This window comes from Camellia sinensis, chromosome 8 (assembly GCF_055761805.1).
Source record: "Camellia sinensis isolate YWXY chromosome 8, ASM5576180v1, whole genome shotgun sequence".
Taxonomy (NCBI): domain Eukaryota; kingdom Viridiplantae; phylum Streptophyta; class Magnoliopsida; order Ericales; family Theaceae; genus Camellia; species Camellia sinensis.
In genome coordinates this window covers 180,707,345-180,730,090 of record NC_138968.1, presented here as the reverse complement: position 1 = coordinate 180,730,090, position 22,746 = coordinate 180,707,345, and the positions used below count along the sequence as shown (strand labels likewise).

The window sequence follows — 22,746 nt, the reverse complement described above, 5'->3', positions numbered from 1 at the left end:
TTCAAAGACATTTGTCTCTCTCATAAACAGCACCAAGCATGTCTGGAATCAGAAGGGCTCTTAGTTGAGTCAGTAGTTCATCATTGACCACTATTCTTCCTCTTCATCAACCTTAATTAGAGTAAAAGCATATGATGGAAAATGAAATCAGAGCAAAATTAATTTCTAGTTTGCACCTGGTTAAGATGAAATTTTTGTTAGAAAATTATAACAATTGACTAATTTCAAAGGCATTTATTATTTTATTTTATTTATTTTTTTTGAAAGAAACTAAAATTAAGTTACAATCCTGATAGGGGTTGTACAAAAAGTTTAAAAAGAAAAACTTTGAAACCTATTTTCTGGTGACTCCAACCCTCATGAGGGCAATATAAGCTACAGTCCTGTAACCTAGGAGCATTATACCAAGGGCAAACACTGACAAGCCATATCGATCAAGTCCCACAAGCTTAATTGAAGGAAAATCCCCAACCAAACAAGTCCCATTCTTAGCAGCACAAGGGTATGTGTCACTGGCCTTGTATTGTGACCCCAACAAGAGCTTGTATGTGTACCGACTGATAGATATATACCTAATCCATGCTATGAATTTAGGGACATGTTGTACATAGAACCCTCCGGTTAAGTGGAACGATAGCATGATGACCCCTCCAAGTGTGGCAGCCGATTTTTGATGCATCACTATGGCACCAAGTGCGAGTCCTAGTCCTTGAGAGACTAGGACGCTATATAGGAGAACAAACAAGGTCTTGCAGAAGTTTAACACAGTGGGTTTCAGCCCTGCCATCCAATAGATTATGGTTAGGAAGACAGCGGGGAGGACAAGCACCATTGGCAGGTCGCCAACTGTCATTGCCATGAAATATGACGAGAGCCTGTACATGCCGGAGGATCTTTCCTTTGCTAGCATCCTGCGTTCTTGTGGGAACATGAAAATGGCTTCGAAGAGAGGGTAGAAGCCCCAAAATTCGGAGGTGAAGAAGAGAAGTCCTATCTGCATGATCAAAGCCAAACAGAATTTCGATTAATTTGGTGAAAACATGATACGTGATAAGCTTTGGTTTTATAATTATCAGTAATTGATAAGTTTCATTCCCATCTCAAAAATGGATCTGTTCCCAAAACAACTGAAATGAAGTCTATTGTCTGTTATGGCAAGGGTGAAGGTGAGGAAAGTCAAAACAAAATAAACATACAAAAAGATATATATTTACGTGATTCTGTTATAAACCTGTCTATGTGCAACGAACAACAAATGAGTTTCACTATAAATGTAGAGATTACAATGAGATGCTCTCTCTTTCACAACCCTTTTACAAAACTCACAAGATCTTCACAAATCTACAATCTCAAAATAACCCAATATATAGAAGATCCATAAGTATCATATAAATAACAGGTCAAATGAGAGAAAACCACGCCATATGCCCATTAATCAAATCATATCAATTTGAGCAGATCATCAATGGGTAATAATCATCATATGAGTTGAATTTGAGACACCCGCAACATTGTCCATATAACCGTAAACTATCTTAAGTATTTTCAACCCTTTAGTAATACCAATCCAACTCCCAATTTTTAGTAATACTAATGTATTACTAAAAATTGGAAGTTGGACTTGAAAATACTTGAAGATTGATAAATGGGGTGTATTGATTTTTTCTTTAGCTTTCAAAAACAGTGAAGCAGTGTATCAAGAAAAGTGGGAATGGACATTGTTCAGTGGAGGTTAATGTACCAGAGATACTATCAATCCTGTCTCTCTCTCTCTCTCTCTCTATATATATATATATATATATATAAATATTTGTCTGCAACATCTATAGAGAACAAGAAAGCAAATAATGGGTGTACCTGATCTTGTAAGTGAGATATATCAGATTGCCACCATAGTAACCCTACAAGTAAAGAAACCACCAAGACCTGTCCGATTTTGAGAAAAGAGAACGCCTGATGCTTCCTTTCTTTCACACCTCTCCTAAGCAACACCAAAAATTGTTGGCACCAAGTGGTATTCCACCGCTCAAACTGCTTGTCTTGTAATCCTCCTCCATGAAGGCGATGGTGGCCAGTTTCATGGGTTTCTGACTTCAATGTGTCGGCGATGTTGGTCTTAAAAGCAGAAACCAGAGTCTGCTTAACCGCATTTTGATCCTCCCTGGAACCATCAGATGAAATACCTACAAAAATTGTATTTTATCAATATGACATTGATTTTATTTTTCTCTATGTTTTGCCCTTCTCATCAATAATCCATTTGCTTTGTCATAAATTATAACAAACATGATTTTCTCCCATTAAAGAAACAGAGTAATAAGCCCACCAAAAACGGTAGTATTGTACTTAAGAGGTTGCAAACCGGCAAGTTTGGCTCGATTTGGGTGGATCACAACAAGTTATGCATTAAAATAATTCAATCCAAACCCACCCATTAATAAACAGGTTCGGTGGAATTGGGTACAAGTTTGACAGCTCAACTCGTTCAATCCTTTATTAAACTTTTTTTTTTCTCCCCCAAATAGCAATGGTGGTATGGTGGTGTAGATAATTCCTTACTTTGTGACTAGATTTATCGAAACCAAGTAAAAGTACTTATATTCAACCCATATAAGTCAAATTTTAAATGGGTTCACAAGATGCAGCTAATTTCCATTTGTACATTGGGGTTAAATTTGTTAGCTCTAATTGTAACCCATATTATATCTCCCTTATTTAATAACCAATTTATTCAACATAAGAGGTAACTAAAATATCTTACTCTTTACAATCCCAATAAACCATGTAACAAATTCTAATCTTTAAAAAAAATAAAATAAAATATTTGCACTCTTGCAAAAGATATAATTGAGTTATTGTGCACGTACCAGTTGCAAGATCTAGCAGAAAATCAGAAGGATTCATGGCAACGGAGGGGGCATAACCAATGGAGGAGAAATAATCCATCACTTCATCTCCCTTCCCAAAATACAACGGATTACCTTCCGACAACAACAAGACCTTATGAAACATGTAAAACAGCCTACTTGAAGGCTGGTGAATCGTCATCACGATCGTTCTCCCTCCATTTACCAATCCCGACAATGTTGACACAATCCGCTGAGCTGTCGTGGAATCAAGCCCTGATGTTGGCTCATCCAAAAACAACAAACTCGGATTAATAAGCATTTCTTGCCCAATACTGACTCTTTTTCGCTCTCCCCCAGAGACTCCCCTTAGAAATGGACCTCCAATGATGCAATTCTTGCACGTAGTCAATCCAAGTTGACTTATAACCGCCTCAGCATGACCGATTTTTTCCAATTTTGTGAAATTATTAGGTAAGCGAAGAAGAGCAGTGAACACTAGCGTTTCAGTCACGGTCAAATGAGGGTACAGGACATCGTCCTGTGTGACAAATCCGGTATTTTGCTTCATTATGTTGGAAAAAGGTTCTCCGTTGTAAGTTATAGTCCCGGTGAGTTGGCCACTGAGCCGGCCTCCCAATGCAGTTAGGAGAGTTGTTTTGCCACTGCCTGATGGGCCTAACATGGCTAACATTTCACCGGGGAGTACTATACCAGTGATTCCCTTTAGGATAATTTTTTCTTCCGATTTTGAGTTCTTTAGCTCCCCTCCTTTTTTGGGTTTAACCTTGTAAACAACATCCTCAAACTGTACAATTTATACAACCACCAGTTTAGTACACGTACTCATAAAAAGCATTAATATGTATATGGTGATAATGCCAAGGTAACGCTATACAAACTAACAAATCTTATAAACCTTTTGTATTCATGAATTGGGCTTGCAGTAATAGAACTTCATTTCAAAAAAAATTATATATATATATATATATAAACATACTTTTTTACAGTACAAATCCTAAAAGAAAAAATAAATATATTTAAGTAATTATATATTTTTGACAAAACCCCTAGAATGGAGCAGGGCAGGGACTTACAAAGAAAACCCAAATGTCAAATGCAAACTATTTTCCTGGATGTATGTTTCAAAAGTTTTAATCTCAGAAAACAATTTGTTACCATTTTGACTACATCATTTAAAATTTACAGAAAAATTAAAAGAAAAAAAAAAGAAAAAAAAAAACCCCACTGATTGAATTGAATTGTTCAATCCAAGAACAACGAAAACAAGAGAGGACTCAATTATTAGACCACTTAGTCTGGTTGCTTAAAGTCCACCAAAATTTTCAAAGAAATCTTATTAATAAAACTCACAAATTTTTTAACAAGTAAGATAAGACTTAAATTGAATGTTTTGGGTAGAGAAAACAAACATTCAATTCACTTCATAGTATTGAAGGGAATGAGACATTAGCATATATATATACATGGTACCTTCAATGTAACAGTACGATTAGTTTTGTTAAAGATGGCGGCGGAGGCTTCTTTGCTGCCAGTAGTCGTGGTTGTCTGATCAGTCTGTGCCACCTCCAAATCCTCCATTGCTTTTATTCCTCTCTCTCTGTGTCTCTCTCTAGAGCTAACAACATGCAATGGACGGAGATGATTGAAAAAGAAGAAGAAGAAGCTGATGTATCTCTTTTCTCTGTTTCTTGGGTCTTGTGTGGTGGCGGTGGCGGGGTTGGGGTTGAAGCCTTGAAGGGAACAGAAAATGTTTTACAAGTGCTAAAAACTTTCCTCACTAAGATGAAGGAAAGCTTTGTTAATTGAGCTATTTATTAATTGATGATAGTGTTATTTATTATACCAAAAATCTTGGATTCGAGTCTTAAATGTGTAATGAGTAACATTAAGGATTCCAAATAATTTATTAAATGTTTTATCAACAATATTAGGAATATTTACAATCTTACTAACGCACTCACAAGTTTTGATAAGATTAACCATCACTTGGTATGGTTCTACAGACATCACATCATAGTCTTCAGGGATACTAACCTATACTGTTGAGTTTAATGGTATAAATTCCAGGGACCCACATCAACTTGTGAAGTATGGGACCCACATCAACTTGTGAGTCTATCGGTAAGATTGTTAGTATTCTTAACATTTTTCATGTTTTATTAAACCTCTCATATGGTGTGGGACCTATAGACATGTAAGTTTGTGTGGGTATCACACCCATATGAGAGATTGTAAAACATTTGGTAGATTATTTGGAGTTCATAATATTTTCTATGTGTAATATTATCCTAAAATATGTAATTTTATTTTCGAACCACAATACATTACAAAAATATATTATAAACTATATAATTTCATTTTTGAATCATGATAAATCACAAAAATACATAATAAGATGCATATAATTTTCAATAGTACTAGAAACAATTTTAGAAAATAAGATTATAGAAGAACTGACATAGGTGTATTTTGAAAGTAAGATTATAAATTGTATGATTGAATTCAAAATATGAGACACAAATACCATCTCATGTCTCCCTTTTATGTGTGCACATATGATCATCTAAAAATATTTAGAAAAATTTCAAAATATGAGATATAAACACCAAAATAAATAGATAAAATAAAACTAATATAAAAATATTTTTAAAAAACTGAAAATATAAGACATAACCAGGAAGAGAAGTCCATAGAATTTCCCCTCATTATGATAGTATCCATAAAGATAGATATAGAGATATAAATCGAGACGTGGATATAGAGATAGAAATTGAGATGTAAATTTAGGTAGTCATGCGAGAGAGATGAGGGGGGGGAGGCACCTGGACTGACATGGGGCGGTTTGACAACAAGAGTGACACTAGGCATTCCTTCCTTCTAGTTTTTTTTTCTAATGATGGGTTTTAATGGAAACTTTTACATTAAAATTATGTATTCATAAAAATGATTTATATTTATAATAATATTACTGTCATATTATTTTTATTATATTTTTTTAATAAATTTTATGTATAAATTAAATTTGTTTGTAATTTTTTTTTCGTATCATATATAACCTTTCAATGACACTTCAGTGAAAAACATTATTAGGTGGATCAAGAATTTAATTGTTAGAGTAAGGTTAGTGGCTCATAATTTAAAATTTTAAATCCACATATAATGATATAGTAAGGGATTTAAAATTTATATGATTAAGTGTGATTCACTTTTTTTAACTCCAATGTACTAGGCATATAATTAGACATTTTAGCTTAACTCATATTTACTAGCTACATGTAATTAGCTTTCAAGGCTAGGCAAAATGTGTTTAATCATTAGGATTATTTTCCTCCATCTTTGTTGCTGATGTGACATTCTATAAAGTTAATCACTATGCTTTGTTATTATTTTTCAAAAATACTTTTCAGAAAATTCCACTTTCTTATTTTTCATTTTTTTTTTGTTTTTACTGAATTTTTTTAATATTTTGAGCAATTTTTTTAATTTTTAGACACGCCTGACATAAATATACATAAAAAGTAAAAAAATTTTGAAAAAAACCTTTTAAAAATTCACTAAATACCAAAAATAAATAAATAAAAAACGAAAATTCAGTATATTTTTTATATTTTTATGTATTTATTAATTTTTAAAAATATTTTTTCATAAATTTTTTACTTTTTAGATACATCTAAGTAAGGTGCATCTAAAAAAGTAAAAAAAATGTTTAAAATTTTAAGAATATTCACTAAAAACAAAAAAATACGAAAATCAAAAAAATCAATTTTCAAAAAATTTAATTCAAAAAACTCAAATCAAACACACTGAATAATATTTGGATAAATAACTAAAATACAGGGTATGGTTAGAGTAGAAACATGAAACAGTTGATAGGTAAAGTAAGATGTATACTTTATAGTAATGTTTAGAAAGATAAAGTGCCTATTACCATTGGAGATGTCACATATTGTATGTCAAATTATGGGGGCAAAAAATTTTAAAGTCTGAATTTTTTTTCTTTATTTATAAAATTAATGATCAAAATCAATAACAAATATAAAAAAATAATAATTATTCAACTCTTATACAATCAAAGTAATATTTAAAATAAATTAAAATCATATATATTAGAGAGTTAGTTAGAAGTAACGAGGGATATTATTTCATTATATTTGTAACAGATTTATTAGTTAAAGGTAAGGTATAGTGAGGTTGTTAGAGAGAAGTAATGAGGGAAGTTATCTCATTACTTCTTGTCTATTTATAGAAGATGTAAAGTACGGTTTTTAGTTAGAAGCAATTACTCTCCTTACTTTATATATATCTTTTATGAGTAATGCTAGAGACCCCAAATATTCTACCAAAAGTTTTACCAAATGTCTCACATGGGTGTGGGACCCACACAATGTGGGTCCCATGTGGGTCTCACACCCATGTGAGACATTTGGTAAAACTTTTGGTAGAATTTTTGGGGCCTCTAGCATTTTTGATCTTTTATAACAAATTTCAAAATTTGATTAAAATAATTAATTCTCAAATGAGACCTAAGTGAAATACAAATGTTTTGTTTTTAATTATTTGACATCTATATAATAAGGCAGAAGGGCTTTTGAAAATGTATAAAATGTATCAGAGACACATTTCATTTGAGTGACTGAGATGAATTCTAAATTTGTATCAACGGTTCAGATCAATGATGGTTCCCGCCCAAATATTTCACACCTATAAAGAGTCTCACCTACCCACGTCTGACCATCCCAACCTTCCCTCTCTATCTCTCTCTTACTCTCTGTTCTTCTTCTTGAACAAAACGAAAAAAACCCATCCTCTCTATCACAATTGTTCTTCTTCTCACCCTTTAAAATCAGAAATTCAAATTTAAAGTTAATATTTAAATATGGATTTAGATCTCAACAATTTCTAAACATATTTTTCTGAACAATAAACTTTTGTCAATCCGAAAATCTACTTACTGATATGAGTAATCAAATCAGATACACACCAACGACGAACAATTCTGATTATAGTTAATGTGGATTTACTTCAACTTTCTGCATCTGCTTCAATTCTGATCAGAAAGTGCATATCTGACTATGATCTGTAGGGAGACGGCGACAATGACACAAGACAACATTCATCGGAGTAGGTCTCAGACAGAGACCACACCAACAATGGCGGCGAGGCCGTCGGCATCAAGGAACGAACTTCACCATCGGGAGGAGGAGACGGTGGGCCCATGGTTGGTGTGGGCTAAGACGGTGATGAAGGAGCTAGAGGGAGTAGGAGGGTTTTAGAGAGAGAAAAAAAAGGAAGAGAGATGGTTCTCAATGTTTCATTAATTCATTGAAATGTTTCATTGCGTTGGATTTGTGTTATTTTATTTATTTATTTATTTTGATTAGGTTGTGTTTTTAAGATTTCGATTTCGATTTGTATTTGTGTTTGTAATATTTAATTTTCCAACCTTTTATGTTTCTAAGATTTTTGTTTGGGTTTGTGTGATTAGGTATGCATTCAATGGAATCATAGAAAAAGTTGGAAACAACGCAAAAGAGACCCAAAGCATTGGAACAAAGCATTGAAAATCATTATGTCTGTATGGTTTCAATTTTTTAAATTTAATTTTCTGAAAATTGAGTTTTTTATTTTTCGTATTTTTTTGTTTTTAGTGAATAATTTTTAAATTTTAAGCAATTTTCTTACTTTTTTAGATGCATCATACTTAAATGTGTATAAATAGTAAAATATTTTTGAAAAAATATTTTAAAAAATTAATAATACACAAAAATACGAAAATTGTACTGAATTTTCATTTTTTTTTTGTATTTTTTGGTATTTAGTGTATTTTGTAAAGATTTTTTTCACAAATAGTATACTTTTTAAGTGTATTTATGTTAAGTGTGCTTAAAAATTAAAAAGAATTGCTTAAAAGATTAGAAAAATTCATTGAAAATATTAAAATACGGAAAATAAAAAAGTAAAATTTTCTAAAATCAGAACCAAACCGTTAGAATCAAAGCAAAAGAGACACATCAATTTGAGTTTGTATTTCTAAGATTTGGATTTGTATTTGTTTTTCTAAACCTTAAACTGATATGTATTTGGGTTTCTTTATTTTTTTTTTATTTTTTTTTTTGTGCGCGCATGTGTTTTGTTTCTTTTTCATTTTTTATGCAGCTTTCAATTTATTTAGGTTGGTGTTTCTAAACCTTAAACTGATATGTATTTGTTTTTCTTTTTTGTGTTGTCAGACGTGGGTTTTGACATTGGTTTGTGTGGGCCGTTGAAAAGAAGCGCGTGGTTGCTTTTGGGAGTGGACTGCACAACACTTTTTAAATATTTCAACATTTTCTTTTTTATCTTTTTTTCTTTAACTTGTATGTCTCTCACGGGTCATTATTTTTATTTTATTTTATATCTATAGCCCAATTTAAATTTTCACTCATAATTCATGGACTATTTCTTCATCTTTGTTGAAAAGAAATTGAAAAAAAACAGAGTAAGAAAAGAGATAATGGTGGGTTTTCTTGATTGTGCAGCACATTCAAATGCTTGGCCACTATCACGTCTTTATTTATTTTATGTGCTATTCAAATTGTGTTGATATTGTGAGGACATATTTTTTGGGTTGTCCACGTGGCCAAGGTTGTTAGCCTAGGTGCCACATGGATGGACCAAGTTGTCGAGATATGATGTGATCATATCTGAACCCGAGATATTCAGATAAAGGGCAAGAGTCCTAAATGACATCAAGCTACCTATTTGGATAGAGATGTGTAGCGATCCTAGTTTTGACCCGTTTCTGTGTGGTGTTCCGGGCTGGGATTGGATTGGTTTTGAACAGTGTTACGTATCTTAGTTTCCATGTATTCCCCTTACTTTGGTTATCGGGTTGTAGCGGTATGTTTGGAACAAGTAATGTCTCCAAACCTTTAGATACGAATCCAACCCGAATTGTGCCTTGCAGAGTTGTATCAGAAGTTAATTCTTTCATGTTTTGCCACATCGCTGAGTAGGTCGGGGATTGAGTTGCCCGATCAGCTCGCGGGGGTCTAGGGGGCAGCGCCCCCGAAGCAAAAATGCAAAATGCATTCAAAATTGCTTGTCCCCTCAAGTGGTCGTTTATGCACTTGAGCGGAGAATGTTTGGTTCTAGAAGTTTGACTTGTCTGCAAAAGTACTGGGAAAGTGTATTCGACGCTCGAGCGAGAGGCTGTGTCTGACGCTCGAGCAGGGCTTTCCACGCTCGCGCGGACCATGTTATATCAGTTCATGAATATGATATTTCAAATCACTTTTTCAGTTCTCTCCCTCTCTCTAAAACTCTCCAAAATTTCAGATCTAGAGCTTCTCTCTCTAGAAGTCATCTTCTCTCCTTGATTTCTCCAAATCCATTGGGATTTAGACCTAAGTTCTTCATCAAAGTTGGATATCATCTTGAGGGTTTCGTTGTGTGCAGTGGAGATCGAGTTTAGGCATCGTTGATTTTGGGGTTTCATCTCAATTCTTCTTCAATATTTGTTGTAGGGATTTTCTTAGAGTTATATATATATATATTTTTGCAAGATCTAGATGATTTTCGAAATTATCCTTCGATAGCTTTGAAAATTAATTGTCGATTCAAGAAGTTAAGCGATTTTGAAAGTGAATTTGTCTCTTGTTCTTTTAAAATGATCTTATGGGTTTTAATCTTCGTTGATTGAAGAAAATATGATTTTTGAAAGTTTTCTTTCAAAAGATTTGAGTTGTATAGTTTTTGGTGAGAAAACCTAGAAATTGAGGATTTTTAAAAGAAATTGAAAATCCATGAATGATATTGTTATATTTATTTTGTATGTCAAAATAAATGGATGTTTGAAAAATTTCTTATTTATATTTATATAAATGATGAATTTCATGGAATATGAAAATTGTTGTTCATTTTGAAAATTATTGTTCCAAACGTTGAAATAGTCTTGAAATGACTAATTGTTGAGGATACTTGAGAAGAGAGAATTGTGTTATTCCTTGGATGATAAATCGGAATAAAAGTATTTGTATTCATCTTATGAAATTGGCATATCAATTCATTTGATTACATTAAGCTTTGAAAGTTGATTTGAAGACTTACATTGAGAAAAGAATGTTAAGAAACAAGTTTTCATGGAATGGTTTTGGGGTAAATACGTTGGTAAATCTTGATAGGTGGTGTAGATGATATTGAATAAATTGGCCTGAGAGTCCAGGGTGAAAGGCAGAAAACCCGCGCGGATAGGTGTTGAGCCTTCCGGTTAATACCGGTAAAAATGACAATTTGGTAGTACTTGTATAGTCTACTTGCAGACACCGACTTAGGGATTACCAGAGTCGTATTTACCGCCCTTGAAATAAATTGTTAAGTTTTGAACAATTGAAATTGCATGACATCATTGAGCATGATGGTTTTCAAAAGATGAAAATGTGATTTACTCTCAAAAAGCGGCATAGCATGACATGTGCATTTCATCTCTTGAGACTTGTATAAAATGTATATATTTTGTTAAGGATTTTCTACTGGGCTTTATGCTCACCCTACGAGATTTTTGTGCAGGAAAAGATGTGGTAATCCCGCCTAACTAAAGACGAGGAAATATGTGTTGAGAGTACAAGGCTTTCATTTTGCTGTAACTTCGTTTGTAAGCCAATGGCTGTATTTGTGTGGGTTTGAATAACCATTTTGTGTAACCAGGCCTAAGCCTTGGAAACTTGTAAACCCTTGGGGGTATCTATTTGTTTATGTTATTTTGATTTGAAGTGAATGTATTATCGCCTGAAGACTATTTGTATCATGTAATGCAAGTGTGGCGATTTATTTTCAGTTTTACTTTAAAGAACCATGGTTATCGTATAATCATTTGGGTATAAAAATTGGGGCGTTACAAGATAAGACTCTTGAGGAAGTTCATCTTAATATGAATAGTGTGAGCTGTGATAGATGTTATTCTTGTAAAGGATATAGTCTCATGAAGTAAGGCTTCTATGGGAAGTTGGACATTGATCATTATAAAAGTGAGGCACCCTCATGGGTCTAAGGTATGTTTTTATTTGTGATGCTTTTACTTGTAAGTTTAAGTACTGTTTTGATATCCATGAGAGATAAGATTTATTGACTTGATTGTCAGAGTGCCCCCGGGTGGATGAACCACTGCGGTATTCTCTTCTTCTTGTTGACAGGTGGTTGGCTTAATCTATTCTGCCGTGTGCTCTCTAGCTAAGTTCTCTATTTGGTTGTGTGGTCAGAAATCAACACCCACAATTTGGCGCTGTCTGTGGGAACTTAGTAAGAATAGATGGCCAACATCTGGCAAGGAGGACAAGAAAGATCATTTTGATTCTTGGTTCTTGATTTTTGACAAGTGGACATTTGAGTCCTTGTTTCATGAAGCCGATGAGTCATGATCTTGGTCGGAAAAGTATCTCTAACATGTTGTTTAGCTGACATGTTGGAAGATCAGACAATATAGGTTCCATCACCTCAGGTTACTAAGGTAATAGAACCTAGGGGTAGTTGTGAGGACATATTTTTTGGGTTGTTCACATGGCCGAGGTTGTTACCCTAGGTGCCACATGGATGGACCAAGTTTCCAAGATATGATGTGATCATATCTAAACCCGAGATATTTGGATAGAGGACAAGAGTCCTAGATGACATCAAGCTACCTATTTGGATAGAGATGAGATTCTTGAGGAAGTTCATCTTAATATGAATAGTGTGAGTTGTGATATATGTTATCCTTATAAAGAATAGAGTCCTATGAAGTAAGACTTCTAGAGAAAGTTAGACACTGATCATTATAAAAGTGAGGCACCCTCGTGGGCCTAAGGTATATTTTTATTTGTGATGCTTTTACTTGTGAGTTTAAGTACCGTTTTGATATCTATGAAAGATAAGATTTGCTGACTTGATCGTCGGAGTGCCTTTGGGTGGACGAACCACTGCGGTATTCTCATCTTCTTGTTGACAGGTGGTTGGCTTAATCTATTCTGCCGCGTGCTCTCTAGCTAGGTTCTCTGTTTGGTTGTGTAGTTAGAAATCAACACCCACAGATATATTCTTATTTTTTTCAATAGGGATATCAACACCCACACATATATTATTATTATTTTTTCAATAGAAATGCAAAAAAAATATGTGAAAGACTGACCTCGCAAAGGACTGATGGCTACTTCTTTCTACTGACAAATCGCTTGGATTGTTAATGGTATTTATTTATTATTTATTATTTAGTAAAATATGCAAATAGTTTATTTTGTTTAGATTGAAAATAAATTAGAAATTTAATATTTAAATTGATAAAATTAAAAACTTATAGTTTATTTTGTTACAAGTATTAAATTCTAAGGTTTTTTTTTGGGGGAGGGGGTAATTTTTTTCTAAATTTTAATGATACTTAAAATTATTTAAACAAGATTGGCTTATGTTTGGTCGCGGCATACAATATTTTTAATATATCCATGTTCCCATGATTAATTAAATGTTGAGGATGCATTAAATTAATTAATTAATTGATTGGATATAAATCAGATAAAAAACATATTTACGCAAAAATGTATAAAAAAGAGAGGAATTTCATTGGCATGCTGATTAGGCGATTAGCTTTGATTAATAATTAATTATCATCTTGCCAACAGCTTGAATAAATTAATGATTAAGATTCTTAATTCATGTTTTGTATAAATAAATAATAAATAAATAAAACTATTGTAGACATTAGGTTATCCTTTTCTTTTTCTTAAATGTTTATGTTTTTTACCGTGCGATACGGGCATATGCTAGTACATATATAATTTAAGACATCTGTAACGTTGATTATCACAAATGTTATAAATAAATCATTTTTAATCATAACTATAATAATAAAAAGAAGTCCAAACCAAACACACATAAATATAACCAAAATTTTTTTTTAATCATAACTAAAATAATGACATAACCAATATAACATTAAATTATAACTAATATCAAAATAAATTATAAGTAAATATTACAAAAATCATAACTAATACATACTGTACACAAAACCGGGTGTTTATCATATAATTTTCTATATATATTTTGATACTCTATGTAGAAATTATTAATTTTTAACATTACTAATCAAAGTAAGGATGGATTTTTTGCGTTGTAGTACACCACACGACAATCTTAATGTGGTCTCTTCCATGCAAAGAGTATGACTTCATTAGCAGAAGTTATTGGATGGTTTTGGGACATCGCCAAGTGGTTCTTCAATAATGTTATAATTGGTAAAATAGATAAAATTCATAATTTTGTATGGATGATTAAAAAATATGAGTGGACATAATGATTTGTAATTGGTTAGAACACCGCCACATAATGTCTCTAGACTAATCAATAATTTTTCTTCATTATGGACCCTTTTATGGGTACTTTGATTATTGTATAAGATTTTTGACAGGTAATACACTATTCAGACGTGTTTGGTTCAAGTGTTTTGTCTAGACAATTGATATATTTTTATTTTTTTTAATTCAACTGAAAATTAAGAATCAAGAAAGAGTTTAAAGTAGCATTACAATAAATTAGAGAGCTAATCCCTTACAATACTAACTCCAGTCATATCATTTGTTACCAAAGCTCTAAAGGCACTTATTTCCTAACAATTGATATGTGTAGAGATCAAAAATATCTTTGCTGTGTGAACTACACTCCGAGCCGAGTCCATGGGCTTTTAAGGATCCATTTTATAGGTGGCTAAAAGCCCAAAATTATTTACATTTTCTTAATTCGGCTGGCATGCCATGTATCTTTCTAACAGATCCTCATTAGCAGCCCAATTTTTGTGATTGTTTTCCCAGAATAACTATATCCCTGGTCCAAAGTATAATTGTTTTGTCAATCGCTTTGAAAAATTCACTGTACGCACCTATTAGCGTACACACTCTTAAGTTGTATCATTTTTTTCTTTTATTATGATCTTATTTTAACTATGAGTCACGAGATCTTTAATTATATCTTATGTGTTGTTTGGTTATGACTTTTTTTTTTTTTTTTTTTTTTATAATTATGACTCATAAATTATAAAATTATATCATTCTCTTCTTTAGTTATAAGGTGCATACGATATACACCATTTAACGAATATGTATCATAGTCTTTCCCAATTTTTCTTGGGTGATGCAATTTCTATTTGTAAGTTGATAATAAGAAATTCAAACTAAAGGCACTTATCGCTATCTAAAAAATAAAAAAAATTAAACGCACTTGTTTCCTAATTTTTAGATAATTAATTTTTTTTAAAACCTGTTTAAGCTATTTGTGTCTCATAAGTCATAATCGGCAAATACACAAAATATTATAGCACAAACTCTCAAATTTAAAAAGTTATAAATATCATTATAAGCTACGGTAAATTACACTAATCTCCTTGAGGTTCTGATAATTACAAAGATCTCCTCTAAGATTTTAAAATAACACTAACCTCCCTTCAGCTTTACTATTTCATTTCAAATTCACCCCTCAATACACTTCCGTTAACTTACATTAACAGAAAACGGTGCTGACATCTACTCATTTTTGAAAATATCAAGTTTGCCCTTATTTATTTAAAATGATAATTTATAAATACTAATCCACTTCTTATACAAATATATTTTGTTATAAATACTAAGGCTTTGTTTAATTTCATTTTCATAATCAATTTCTTAATTTTATTTTGAAAAAATTAAAATTAATTTCACAAAAATAAATACCAATTTTTTTTAAAAAAAATTTAAAATTATTTCCTTCCTAAAAAGATAAAATTATATAAAAATAATGAGTATCGTTGGTTTTTTCACCAAATTAATTTTAATTTTTTTTAAAAAAATAAAAAATATATTCTGAAAACCAAATCAAACCAAACAAAACCAAAACCTTCCTGCTTTTCTCTTTCTTCAATTTTTTTGTCTGTGTATCATATGCATTTTGAAAAATCTAAAAATTCCTGAGATATTGATTTGTAATTATGTATCAATTTTAGATAGTAAATAATAATCGCAACCAAACAATTAAAGACAAATCAATACAACGATTTAACGTGAAAAAATCACAATTGAAGCTCTTCCATTTGTGATAAAAAAATCATGGGCAAAAGCCACAAAACAATCTATTAAGAAGATAAAAAAGAATTATACAAGTGTACCTTCGATTACCTAGCGAATCCATGCCCGAATTGGACCGACCCCTATATGCCTCTTCTACTATTGTCTTCACCTCAGTATTGTCTTGCCTAACATTGAATCCATAACACCGATGTTAAATCCTAACACCGATGTTAAATCAACTCTAGAATCCACCAAAACTTCAGTCTCAAGTTTCACGAAATCCATCGAAGAACTACTCTCTCTTTTGTGAATAAACGAAAACAAACAAACCCTTTGATATAATTCACTCAATTCATGATATAAACTCTCAGAGATATCAAAAGAAACAAGTAAAGAAACTCCAGATGAAAACCCTAATACTCGAGAAGCAGATCTGGAAATCGTACCCTAGAAGTTGAATTAACCACAGATTTATAATAAGCAGAATCGCGATATCCGCACGAGCGCAGGAATGGATGCTCAAGTGGTCTGACTAAAATAAAGGCCGCTCGAGTGTAAAAATACAACTCCCAGTACTTTTGCAAGCGAGTGAAACTTCTAAAATGATTACATCTTCGCTCAAGTGTACAATTGACCGCTCGAGCGGTCAAAGAATTTTGACTGCAATTTTGTTTTTTCTTCGGGGGCATTGCCGCTGGACTCCACCTGGGCGCTGCCCCAGGCCCGCAATGGAACGCTGCCTTCTAGAGCCCCGTGAGCTGACCGGACAGCTCGATTCCTGACATAGTCAGCGAAGTGGCAAACATGAAAGAATTAACATCACAAATTCCTCTGTAAAGCACAATTCGGGTTGGATTCGCATCTAAATACTCATAACTTCATTGAAATAAAAGAATGAATAAAATTATAATTGAAGGGAGTTTTGTCAAATGAGATTGCCAATAACAAAAACCTAATACACATTATTACGCATTTTTGTGGTAATGTTACATATTTTTCTGGTAAAAGTTAAGACAATTTGCGGTTTAGAAATGAATTTACACATTTTTATAGTAATGTTATGTATTTTGTGGTATTGTTACATATTTTGTGGTTAGAAAATATTTGGATAAAAAAATTTGTAACATTACGACAAAAAATTATCATAACTTTTACCAAAAAAATACGTAATATTTATCATAAAAATACATAATATTTATTACAAAAATACGTAATAATGTGCATATATCATGGCATGACCCTTCTATTTTATTTTCATTTTTTCTCTTTCTTTTTATGGAAGTAGTAAAATCCTTTTACATCCACTCCATGAAATAACCCAATCACCTTCTTCTAACTCGCAGCAAAATAAAAAACAACCAATTGAAAATATGCTTGCAAATTGTATTGGGAAACCGTATTGAAAAAATTAGTGGCCGGGTGGACGTGCGATGTGTGTGTAAATTTGTAAAATAAATATAATTTATGAGATATAAGTAATTTAAATAAATTGAAAAAAATTATTATTTAGAAACTGAAAAAAATAGCATTTTTATTTGTTACTTTCTAATTATTAACTTTTCAATTAAAAAAAAACAAACAACCAGAAAACATCAAATAGATCATAAACATTAGTTGAGACTGGCTACTCAGAAAGCCTAATGGCCTTTTTATGCATAATTTACTTTTAAGTGTGGATAGACTTTCCAAACAAAAAAAGAAATCAGTACTTAGCAAAATTCTCACATGGTGATCAGGGCATTAATGTTGTTTGTTTGTTTATTTGTTTGTTTGTTTGTTTTTTTTTTTTTTTGTTAAACATAATTTATACCTAAAAAAATTACAAAGAACGATAATTTGTAGTTTATATTGAACTTTTATCTGTGGAAAAAATGAAAAAGTTTTTCATAAAAATATGAGTCTAAAATCTACATTATAATGTATACGTATTTTTTTTATTTGTTATTTTTCTATTAATATGATCAATAAAATGAAACAAAATCTTCTATGACTGAGAATATAAAAAATTCAAGACTCTTAAACAATTTACAGAATATATATAGAAAAAAAGGATTTTTTTTTGAAAATTCTTGATATTAAAATTTTATAAGATAAAGAACATATAATATTTTCATAGTAGTTAAAGTCCCTTAACATTTTCATAGAAAAAATTTAACTCAAAGAAATTTGGCCCCGACTCAAAGAAATTTCACTTTTCACAAAGTTGGGACCGAAATTTCTCTGAGTTGGGTGAAATTTTTCTGAGTCGGGTAAAATTTCTTTGAATCAAATTTTCTCTATGAAAATGTTAAGGGACCTTAACTAATTAAAAAAAAACATCTTGGATCTCTCCTACTACATAAAGCTGGAGAGGAATATTTCACTAATTTTTCTATAAAAAAAAAATTCCAATCAATGAGAATATAAAAATTACGTTTACATCACCTAGATTGAACTTTTATATGGTGGGAAAAATAAAATAAAAAAATCATAAAAATATGAATTTAAAATTCACATCATAATGTATACATGTTTTTTTTTTTTAATATAATTTTAGTTTTATTTGTTATTTTTTCAATTAACATGGTCAATAAAATGAAACAAAAGCTTCTATGACTGAAAATATAAAAAATTCCAGACTCTTAAATAATTTACAAAGTACATCTGAAAAGAAAATAAAGAAAAATTTCAATCAATGAAAATATAAAAATTAATAGTCTTACCATCAAAAAGAAATAATAGCCTTATTTACACTTTTTCAGACCCAAACTATGCCCTGCCCTTTGTTTTCTTAACTGCTCCACACATGCTCCACACATTAAGCTCTTCTTAAAAGCACATATCTATGAAGTCAACATTCACTCACAAACTCATATGCAAAAGACATACTCTATATATGTATGTTGTTGTGAATAGAAGAAGAATCAGATCTCAAATCCCAGTTGGTGATAGAGATTTGCAACCTATCCAAACGTGCGATCCTGTGTGCTAAATGGCATATATATATGATAATACTATTTGGTCGGGAGGAGATGGATCGGACTAATCTAAACGCTCCATGGGTGAGCATTCTTCATCTTCCTAATTGTACTTGCAACAAGTCCAATAGGAAGGTTCCGAAATAGGCGTGGTTCCTTCTTGTGGACCCTCTCAGGATTAAGTTAGATGAGGATGTGGTCGGAATAACAGTTTAGAGAAGGATGAGAATAGAGAGAGAGAGAGAGAGAGAGAGAGAGTGAATTACTTGTTACTAAAACGTTTATCAAAAGCTTCCTTATATCTCTTATTAATCATTTCCTTATCTATTCATGCAGTCCTATTGACCGAAAGCCTACAATCTACTCGTCGTCGGCTATGGTGGTTTCTTCACGTCTCAAAGCGAGGGGTCTTGTTGCATTTAATGCTTTGATAGTCTCATTTAATGCTTGACTCGTGAGCTCAATAACTCTGCAAAATCTTTATTTGCCATGCGGCTAATTCCCTACTCGACACGTGTCTAGCTGGTGCCTGGGCTTGACCATTGTGAGTTCTCTATTGGGCTTGGTATGGGCCGGTTCTACTAGACTTCAACCAAGTGACTGTTTGGGTAACCCAAGACAATCGTGGGTTAGGCCCTTCTACGCCATGCCTATCAATATATATATATATTGAAAAATGCTGCGGACTCCAAATAATCTACTAAATGTTTTACCAAACTTCTCACATGGGTGTGGGACCTATGCAAATTGACATGTGTGTGAGTCCCACACCCATGATTTGGTAAAAAATTTGATAGCATAACTCATATATATATTTTATTCTTCAGGACACTTATTGGTTGGGATGAAAAAGTGTTTGGGGAAGTTTAAAGCTGGGTAAGTTGAGATGTGTGAGGGATGTGGATGTATTTTTTTTATTTTTTTAAATCAACTAAATTTTACATGGCAGAAGTTTTATTGATCAAGTTTGCACTCCTCCAAACGTCGTCACTTTACTACCTGAAAATACAAACGTGAGCTAGCCGGCGGGTGTATGCTGGAAACCTCTCTGATGCCTAAGTCAGTAAATAGACAATAGACACAAAAGCTCTGTGTATTTGAGAGTAAAAATTGTCATACCTGTAATAGGTCCTGCTATGAGCTTTTATAGATTCTACCTGGTACAATCCTAGTAGGACTCCTACTCTCCTTATAAGAGTCTTCCTAGGAATCACACTCCCAAGGATAAATGTCTGTCCTGATAACGCCCTACTCACTGCTAACTAAGTGAGATGGTTCAAACCTCATACCTCGGCTCGATAGCACACTCGATCGAGCTACCATGGTCCTGTTCTACGCTAGACTTAACCGTACTCACACAGCTCGATGCTACTTTAGGCAACACAACAAGTCTTTACTGTTTAGACAACGCCTTATAGAGCTATCATATACCTCGGTCCTCCTTCCAACGATACCTCGGTCCAGGATAGCCAAACCAGGCCACTGGTAGCTTGCCTTTGACCGAACTGTCGGGATAAAAGACCAAGCTTCATTACCTCGGCCTGTAGTTCGGCCTAACATCTAGGAGATTGCACCTAGCTCGGTCCATTTCAATAGTTGCACTTTGCTCGACCCAATTTATACATAAATCACCCTCTCAATTGCCCTTTAATTCCATCGGCAAAGCATGATTGGGATTATTAACTTCCAGTCGAGCTGTCCAAGTCCAACCTCGTTGAAATAACGATTCTAGCTGAGATAAAACAATGATTCCTGCTGAACTTAAGTCTGTTCAACTTCCTGAACTTGCGCCAGTCGCACGGCCTTCGTTTCAAAAAAGTTTGATAACACGTCCTTATCAAGACACGGCATATGTAGATTGCTTCCTTGTACTATGCCAGCCATTTTTACATTGCTCAAAAAATTTAAAAAAGGCCCGCCGTTTTTCCTCCTTCATAAATACAACCCCTTCATTTCGAACAGTTACCTTTTCTGTTCATCTTCATTCTGGATAGAATCTCTGCATTCTGAGTTCCATATCCAGGCCTTTTGAGCTCCAGTCCCAAACCAAGGAACTATAACATCCATTTTGCTTGCTTTCTTGCTAGTGGGATTTTGTCCATACGCTTTTATACTCGTAAAAGAATGAACCTCTTGATTAAGTTTTCTTTCAACTGATTTCAATGGCGCACAATGAAGACTTGCCACACTCTGCCATTGATGGGCAAACCCCGGAGGGGGTGGAAAGCGCGAAGACTTACCTTTTATTCTGCCCATTGCAAAATTAGATCTCCAGCGACAAAACCTGCAGAGGGGTACCCGTGAAAGACGGGGCTCCACTCCTCATTGCTCCCAAAGCCCTAAAAGGCAAATGCGAAGGTTGGATCCTCAGGTTCTAGAAGATCGGGTAAGGGAGCAAGACGAATTGATACGGAAGATGGTGACAGACATGGAGACGATGAAATACCAGATAAAAGGCAAAGGGGTGGCAACAGAAGAGGGGCACAAAGGCAACACATGTGCTCTTACCATTCTAAAGATCGTGACAGACAAGTCACACTATCACAACCTGAAAGTAGAAGCCTCAGGTGGGGTGATACACAATCACGGACTTCCAGGATGCGTTACTCCAGGTCTGAGAGAACAAGGACTGAAAGGTCTTACACAGAGGGAGGCAGTTATCGGCCCTCGCATTCGCACCAAACGACATCCAGGCACATGGAGTTGCCTATGTCGGCGGACCTGCGGACAGTACTTGAGGAAAATGCTTGAAAGAGGGAAGACACTTAGGCTCGTGACCCCCATAGAGTCTTCGCACTACAACGGTTGGCTCCTAGAACACATGGGAGTGTCGAGGTAGGAATGCCAGAGCCACGCCTTGTCTATGAACTGGCAAGCAAAGCGTTGGTAAGGTTGCAGAGCTCGCCGTTTGTTTCGGCGATAGAGATCGCACCATTACCCTCCGGCTTCCTCCACCCCAAATTCACTATTTGTAAGGGAAAGTTGGACCCCTACATGCACTTGAGCCACTTCCGCCAGGTCATGGCGGTGTGTTGGCGAAACGAGGCTCTAATGTGCATCTTATTCCCTTCTAGCCTTGGTGACCTGGGTCTAACTTGGTTTGAAAGGTTGCCAGAAGGTAGCATAGCTTTATGGGCGCAACTAGCAGAGACATTTGTAACCAGATTCAGAACAAACACCAAAATGCCTATGGAGATTGACCAGCTTCTCTCCATAGATATGGGCGAGAAAAAAACATTGAGGTCTTAAAATAATCGATATTAGGAGACTTTTAATCAGATTAGAGATTGCCCCACAAACCTAGTGATTTTGTAGTACAAGTGAGGTTTGCCAGCTGGCAATAAATCAAGGGATTCAATGACAATGAATCCACCCCTCACAATGGATGCTCTAATGGAAAGAGTGCATCAGCACATCCGAGTAAAAGAAGATGTCGCACGCACCAAAGTAAAAATTGGCACAACAACGATGTCAGACAGAAAGCCTGCGACAAAGGTAAACACGGTCGGGCAAGAAGAATAACCAAGCAAGAATGGGTGAGGCAGACAAGCCAACAGAGAGGACCCCCAAGCAAGGAAGTTAAGAGTCCGCACTGCCATCACCACGACATTTAACAAACCTATCTATTGAATTCTTAGCGAGATACGCGACGAACCCTTCGTTTGGCGGCCAGCCAAGTTAAGAGAAGCACAGAGGGGCTACGATGATAGGTATCGTTGCGCCTTCCATGATTAATGAGGGAATTTTAATTTTGACAAAATTTGGATGTTTGTTCCAAATTTTTCGAGAAAATGGGGCCGAAATTATATAATAATCATTATAGAAAACTAAATTAAAACATTTATGAATAGAGTTTTATAAATAATAAATTATTAA

The 22,746-nt window shown here is 33.6% G+C and overlaps 1 protein-coding gene across 1 annotated transcript; it reads right to left on the bottom strand.

The window, feature by feature from the left end:
- Positions 1 to 302: 302 nt before the first annotated feature.
- On the bottom strand, positions 303 to 4,448 carry LOC114280363 (ABC transporter G family member 9). Its single transcript, XM_028222722.2, has 4 exons — positions 4,341 to 4,448; positions 2,868 to 3,654; positions 1,858 to 2,183; positions 303 to 994 (listed from the first exon to the last, which is right to left on the bottom strand). The coding sequence occupies exons 1-4, from the start codon at positions 4,446 to 4,448 to the stop codon at positions 335 to 337; spliced, it is 1,881 nt and encodes a 626-aa protein (XP_028078523.2). The 3' UTR covers positions 303 to 334.
- Positions 4,449 to 22,746: the final 18,298 nt, after the last annotated feature.

Excerpts from the sequence above, each read along its gene's own strand:
- LOC114280363 (XM_028222722.2), bottom strand. The coding sequence starts at position 4,448 with ATGGAGGATTTGGAGGTGGCACAGACTGATCAGACAACCACGACTACT. Across the intron at positions 3,655-4,340 it reads ATCGTACTGTTACATTGAAG|TTTGAGGATGTTGTTTACAA; the intron begins GTACCATGTATA and ends TAAATTGTACAG. Across the intron at positions 995-1,857 it reads TATCTCACTTACAAGATCAG|ATAGGACTTCTCTTCTTCAC; the intron begins GTACACCCATTA and ends TTGATCATGCAG.